General features: G+C 48.4%; 1 protein-coding gene across 3 annotated transcripts in view; it reads right to left on the reverse strand.

The window, feature by feature from the left end:
* LOC116374721 (protein EFR3 homolog B) overlaps positions 1-7107 on the reverse strand; it is a 60554-nt gene extending 53447 nt beyond the window's left edge. For 2 of the 3 annotated variants that reach the window (XM_031829277.1, XM_031829278.1), the window contains exon 1: positions 6727-6954. In XM_031829277.1, the coding sequence (XP_031685137.1) occupies positions 6727-6733 (7 nt within the window). In that variant the 5' untranslated portion in view covers positions 6734-6954. Of the gene's footprint in view, positions 1-6726; positions 6955-6975 lie in introns of those variants that run through there. The other variant, XM_031829279.1, reaches the window with a different exon arrangement.
* Positions 7108-7469: the final 362 nt, after the last annotated feature.

The following is a 7469-nucleotide window of genomic DNA, read 5'->3' on the forward strand; positions in this document are numbered from 1 at the left end:
ATTATTATACGACCATGCTGGTCATTTATGAACATTTGAACATCTTGGCCATGTTCTGTTATAATCTCCACCCGGCACAGCCAGAAGAGGACTGGCCACCCCACATAGCCGGGTTCCTCTCTAGGTTTCTTCCTAGGTTGTGGCCTTTCTAGGGAGTTTTTCCTAGCCACCGTGCTTCTACACCTGCATTGCTTGCTGTTTGGGGTTTTAGGCTGGGTTTCTGTACAGCACTTTGAGATATCAGCTGATGTACGAAGGCTATATAAATACATTTGATTTGATTTAATGTTTTGTGTGGAGTGTAGCAGGAACTAATGTTGTGTGGAGTGTAGCAGGAACTAATGTTGTGTGGAGTGTAGCAGGAACTACTGTTGTGTGTGGAGTGTAGCAGGAACTAATGTTGTGTGGAGTGTAGCAGGAACTAATGTTGTGAGTGGAGTGTAGCAGGAACTAATGTCGTATCAAATCAAATCAAATCAAATGTATTTGTCACATACACATGGTTAGCAGATGTTAATGCGAGTGTAGCGAAATGCTTGTGCTTCTAGTTCCGACAATGCAGTAATAACGAACAAGTAATCTAACTAACAATTCCCAAAAAAACTACTGTCTTATACACAATGTAAGGGGATAAAGAATATGTACATAAGGATATATGAATGAGTGATGGTACAGAGCAGCATAGGCAAGATACAGTAGATGATATCGAGTACAGTATATACATATGAGATGAGTATGTAAACCAAGTGGCATAGTTAAAGTGGCTAGTGATACATGTATTACATAAGGATGCAGTCAATGATATAGAGTACAGTATCTACGTATGCATATGAGATGAATAATGTAGGGTAAGTAACATTATATAAGGTAGCATTGTTTAAAGTGGCTAGTGATATATTTACATCATTTCCCATCAATTCCCATGATTAAAGTGGCTGGCGTAGAGTCAGTGGCATTGACAGTGTGTTGGCAGTAGCCACTCAATGTTAGTGGTGGCTGTTTAACAGCCTGATGGCCTTGAGATAGAAGCTGTTTTTCAGTCTCTCGGTCCCAGCTTTGATGCACCTGTACTGACCTCGCCTTCTGGATGACAGCGGGGTGAACAGGCAGTGGCTCGGGTGGTTGATGTCCTTGATGATCTTTATGGCCTTCCTGTAGCATCGGGTGGTGTAGGTGTCCTGGAGGGCAGGTAGTTTGCCCCCGGTGATGCGTTGTGCAGACCTCACTACCCTCTGGAGAGCCTTACGGTTGAGGGCGGTGCAGTTGCCATACCAGGCGGTGATACAGCCCGCCAGGATGCTCTCGATTGTGCATCTGTAGAAGTTTGTGAGTGCTTTTGGTGACAAGCCGAATTTCTTCAGCCTCCTGAGGTTGAAGAGGCGCTGCTGCGCCTTCCTCACGATGCTGTCTGTGTGAGTGGACCAATTCAGTTTGTCTGTGATGTGTATGCCGAGGAACTTAAAACTTGCTACCCTCTCCACTACTGTTCCATCGATGTGGATGGGGGGGTGTTCCCTCTGCTGTTTCCTGAAGTCCACAATCATCTCCTTAGTTTTGTTGACGTTGAGTGTGAGGTTATTTTCCTGACACCACACTCCGAGGGCCCTCACCTCCTCCCTGTAGGCCGTCTCGTCGTTGTTGGTAATCAAGCCTACCACTGTTGTGTCGTCCGCAAACTTGATGATTGAGTTGGAGGCGTGCGTGGCCACGCAGTCGTGGGTGAACAGGGAGTACAGGAGAGGGCTCAGAACGCACCCTTGTGGGGCCCCAGTGTTGAGGATCAGCGGGGAGGAGATGTTGTTGCCTACCCTCACCACCTGGGGGCGGCCCGTCAGGAAGTCCAGTACCCAGTTGCACAGGGCGGGGTCGAGACCCAGGGTCTCGAGCTTGATGACGAGCTTGGAGGGTACTATGGTGTTGAATGCCGAGCTGTAGTCGATGAACAGCATTCTCACATAGGTATTCCTCTTGTCCAGATGGGTTAGGGCAGTGTGCAGTGTGGTTGAGATTGCATCGTCTGTGGACCTATTTGGGCGGTAAGCAAATTGGAGTGGGTCAAGGGTGTCAGGTAGGGTGGAGGTGATATGGTCCTTGACTAGTCTCTCAAAGCACTTCATGATGACGGATGTGAGTGCTACGGGGCGGTAGTCGTTTAGCTCAGTTACCTTAGCTTTCTTGGGAACAGGAACAATGGTGGCCCTCTTGAAGCATGTGGGAACAGCAGACTGGTATAGGGATTGGTTGAATATGTCCGTAAACACACCGGCCAGCTGGTCTGCGCATGCTCTGAGGGCGCGGCTGGGGATGCCGTCTGGGCCTGCAGCCTTGCGAGGGTTAACACGTTTAAATGTCTTACTCACTTCGGCTGCAGTGAAGGAGAGACCGCATGTTTTCGTTGCAGGCCGTGTCAGTGGCACTGTATTGTCCTCAAAGCGGGCAAAAAAGTTGTTTAGTCTGCCTGGGAGCAAGACATCCTGGTCCGTGACTGGGCTGGGTTTCTTCCTGTAGTCCGTGATTGACTGTAGACCCTGCCACATGCCTCTTGTGTCTGAGCCATTGAATTGAGATTCTACTTTGTCTCTGTACTGGCGCTTAGCTTGTTTGATAGCCTTGCGGAGGGAATAGCTGCACTGTTTGTATTCAGTCATGTTACCAGACACCTTGCCCTGATTAAAAGCAGTGGTTCGCGCCTTCAGTTCCACACGAATGCTGCCATCAATCCACGGTTTCTGGTGGGGAATGTTTTAATCGTTGCTATGGGAACGACATCTTCAGCGCACGTTCTAATGAACTCGCACACCGAATCAGCGTATTCGTCAATGTTGTTGGCTGACGCAATACGAAACATCTCCCAGTCCACGTGATGGAAGCAGTCTTGGAGTGTGGAGTCAGCTTGGTCGGACCAGCGTTGGACAGACCTCAGCGTGGGAGCTTCTTGTTTTAGTTTCTGTCTGTAGGCAGGGATCAACAAAATGGAGTCGTGGTCAGCTTTTCCGAAAGGGGGGCGGGGCAGGGCCTTATATGCGTCGCGGAAGTTAGAGTAACAATGATCCAGGGTCTTTCCACCCCTGGTTGCGCAATCGATATGCTGATAAAATTTAGGGAGTCTTGTTTTCAGATTAGCCTTGTTAAAATCCCCAGCTACAATGAATGCAGCCTCCGGATAAATCGTTTCCAGTTTGCAGAGAGTTAAATAAAGTTCGTTCAGAGCCATCGATGTGTCTGCTTGGGGGGGGATATATACGGCTGTGATTATAATCGAAGAGAATTCTCTTGGTAGATAATGCGGTCTACATTTGATTGTGAGGAATTCTAAATCAGGTGAACAGAAGGATTTGAGTTCCTGTATGTTTCTTTCATCACACCATGTCACGTTGGCCATAAGGCATACGCCCCCGCCCCTCTTCTTACCAGAAAGATGTTCGTTTCTGTCCGCGCGATGCGTGGAGAAACCCGCTGGCTGCACCGCTTCGGATTGCGTCTCTCCAGTGAGCCACGTTTCCGTGAAGCAGAGAACGTTACAGTCTCTGATGTCCCTCTGGAATGCTACCCTTGCTCGGATTTCATCAACCTTGTTGTCAAGAGACTGGACATTGGCAAGAAGAATGCTAGGGAGTGGTGCACGATGTGCCCGTCTCCGGAGTCTGACCAGAAGACCGCTTCGTTTCCCTCTTTTTCTGAGTCGTTTTTTTGGGTCGCTGCATGGGAACCATCCCGTGGCACTGGTTGTAAGGCAGAACACAGGATCCGCATCGCGAAAAACATATTCTTGGTCGTACTGGTGGTGAGTTGACGCTGATCTTATATTCAGTAGTTCTTCTCGGCTGTATGTGATGAAACCTAAGATGACCTGGGGTACTAGTATAAGAAATAACACGTAAAAACAAAAAACTGCATAGTTTCCTAGGAACGCGAAGCGAGGCGGCCATCTCTGTCGGCGCCGGAAGTGTGTGGAGTGTAGCAGGAACTAATGTTGTGTGTGGGCTGTAGCAGGAACTAATGTTGTGTGTGGGCTGTAGCAGGAACTAATGTTGTGTGTGGGGTGTAGCAGGAACTAATGTTGTGTGTGGAGTGTAGCAGGAACTAATGTTGTGTGGAGTGTAGCAGGAACTAATGTTGTGTGTGGGGTGTAGCAGGAACTAATGTTGTGTGTAGGGTGTAGCAGGAACTAATGTTGTGTGTGGGGTGTAGCTCTCTCTCCCTCCATCCCTCTCTCTCTCTCTCTCTCTCTCTCTCTCCCTCCATCCCTCTCTCTCTCCCTCCATCCCTCTCTCTCTCCCTCCCTCTCTCTCTCTCTCTCTCTCTCTCTCTCTCTCTCTCTCTCTCTCTCTCTCCCTCCCTCCCTCCTCTCTCTCTCTCTCTCTCTCTCTCTCTCTCTCTCTCTCTCTCTCTCTCTCTCTCTGTCTCTTTTTTCCCCTCTCTCTCTCTCTCCCTCCCTCCCTCTCTCTCCCTCCCTCCCTCCCTCCCTCTCTCTCTCTGTCTCACCCCCCCCAATTCTGCCGTACTGCCCTTGAGCCTCGGCAGTTATTCCCATAAAAACAACTACTCCAGGGAGCTGATGATGTTGACGTTGATTAAGGCCCCTCTCTCTGATTTAGAGGGGTTTCAATTCAGAAGACATACACTATATAAACAAAGGTATTTCAGCCGGTTGTTGACATATAAAATCGAGCAGACAGCCATGCAATCTCCATAGGAAAATATTGGCAGTAGAATGGCCTTAATGAAGAGCTCAGTCACTTTCGACGTGGCATCATCATATGATGCCGCATTTCCAACAAGTCAGTTCATCAAATTTTGGGGAAGGCCCTTTCCTCGCCCAACATCAGTGCCGACCTCACTAATGCTCTTGTGGCTGAACGAAAGCAAGTCCCCGCAGCGATGTTCCAACATCTAGTGGAAAGCCTTCCCAGAAGAGTGGAGGCTGTTGTAGCAGCAATGGGGGGACCAACTCCATATTAATGCCCATGATTTTGGAATGAGATGTTCGATGAGCGGTCATGTAGTCATGTAGTCATGTGGTCATGTAGTCATGTGGTCATGTAGTCATGTAGTCATGTGGTCATGTGGTCATGTGTTCATGTAGTCATGTAGTCATGTGGTTCATGTGTTCATGTTAGTCATGTAGTCATGTAGTCATGTGGTCATGTAGTCATGTAGTCATGTAGTCATGTGTTCATGTAGTCATGTAGTCATGTGGTCATGTAGTCATGTGGTCATGTAGTCATGTGGTCATGTGGTCATGTAGTCATGTAGTCATGTGGTCATGTAGTCATGTGGTCATGTAGTCATGTAGTCACTGTGGTCATGTAGTCATGGTGGTCATGTAGTCATCGTGGTCATGTAGTCATGTGGTCATGTAGTCATGTAGTCATGTGGTCATGTAGTCATGTGGTCATGTAGTCATGTAGGTCATGTGGTCATGTAGTCATGTGGTCATAGTCATGGGTCATGGCATGGTATGTAGTCATGTAGTATGGTCATGTAGTCATGTAGTCATGGTGGGTCATGTAGTCATGAGTCATGGGTCGGGGTCATGTAGTGCATGGTGGTTAGGGGTCATGTAGTCATGTAGTCATGTATTTCGGTGAATGCATTCAGTTGTGCTCTCTCTCTCTCTTCTCTCTCTCTCTCTCTTCTGTCTCTCTCTCTCTCTCTCTCTAACCCTCTTCACCCTCTCTCTCTCTCTCTATGTCTCTCTCTCTCTCTCTTAAACCCTCTCCCCTCTCAACCTCTCTCCTCTGTCTCTCTCTCTCTCTCTCTAACCCTCTCCCCCTCTCTCTCTCTCTCTCTCTCTCTCTCTCTAACCCTCTCCCCTCTCTCTCTCTCTCTCTCCCTTCTCCCCTCTCTTGTAAATGTAGAATGTAGGGAGAAGCCAGGTGTCAGGATTATAGTGAGACAGACAGAGAACAGGGAAACAGAGCTCAGTAATATCTGATTTACAACCCTTCGTTCTAACGATCGCAGCACTGCTCAGTAATCCTTCCACACAGTAGGGTTTAGTAAGGCTTGTTTCCAGACTGCTCCCTATGCTGCATGTCAATCACAGGAACACAACACTTGTCAATCATTCTCTCCTCCGATCCAATGAGACAGGGAAGAAACTCAAGACTGATGATATAAACGACCCAGCAGACCGACCAATCGATTGATCAGTGGCTTCATTTCATTCATATGTGTGTGTGTGTGTGTGTGTGTGTGTGTGTGTGTGTGTGTGTGTGTGTGTGTGTGTGTGTGTGTGCGTGCGTGCGTGTGTGTGTGTGCGTGCGCGTGCGTGTGCACATGTGTGTGTGTGTGTGTGTGTGTGCGTGCGCGTGCGCGCGTGTGTGTGTGTTAAGATGAAGGGTAACAACACAAAGCATAGACTTAACCAAACACGCTGTGATAACGTTTTGTTCAAACATCTGCTCAGTGTGTGTACAGTAGTTAGCTTCAGTGAGACGTACAATAGCTAATCCATTCACACACAATCTGTTGCTTCAGCATCACGTTCCCATGACAGTGAAAGAAAGCCCAGAGCGCACAGACACACACACACGATGCAAAAGCACACAGACAAAAACACCTGCTGTTGACACCAACTAGACAGACTCCTACAACTAGACATGTCGAGCAAAGAGGAAAAGAGGAAACAGAGGAAAACAAAACTCCACACACACACACACACACACACACACAAACACACACACATACATACACACACGTGCACACAAACAGCATCCTTACCGTACATGAATGGATGAATTGATGAGGTCCCCACCCCCTGCTTTTCACACGGAGAGAGACTTTACTCTTCACACTCACTCGCTCTCGTTCGCTGCCTCGCTGCCTCTCTCTCACACACTGTGCATGTGACCAGGCTCCTATGACCTTGGCTGCAGAAGCACTGAGCTTGAGAACAATGCTTGTGCACACACACACACACTGGTACACACACACTGGTACACACACACCCCCTCAGAGAGCCAGACATACCCCGTACTCTGTGATGTTAATCCTCGCAGCACAGAACACACGCCCCACTCTTCATTCATGCATGCGCAGTTACAGAGGTAGCAGAGACAGAGACCGTGCTGGAGTGAGCAGGCGCATTAGAGAGAGAGAGAGACAGAGAGACAGAGAGAGACTGTGCTGGAGTGAGCAGGCGCATTAGAGAGAGAGAGACAGAGAGAGACTGTGCTGGAGTGAGCAGGCGCATTAGAGAGAGAGAGAGAGACAGAGAGACAGAGAGAGACTGTGCTGGAGTGAGCAGGCGCATTAGAGAGAGAGAGAGAGAGACAGAGAAACAGAGAGAGACTGTGCTGGAGTGAGCAGGTGCATTAGAGAGAGAGAGACAGAGAGAGACTGTGCTGGAGTGAGCAGGTGCTTTAGAGAGAGAGAGACAGAGAGAGAGAGAGAGAGAGACAGAGAGAGAGAGAGAGAGCGAGGAAGAGATAACGTGACAGAAAAAAACAGAAAGAAAATCAATT

This window comes from Oncorhynchus kisutch, linkage group LG7, assembly GCF_002021735.2.
Source record: "Oncorhynchus kisutch isolate 150728-3 linkage group LG7, Okis_V2, whole genome shotgun sequence".
NCBI lineage: Eukaryota > Metazoa > Chordata > Actinopteri > Salmoniformes > Salmonidae > Oncorhynchus > Oncorhynchus kisutch.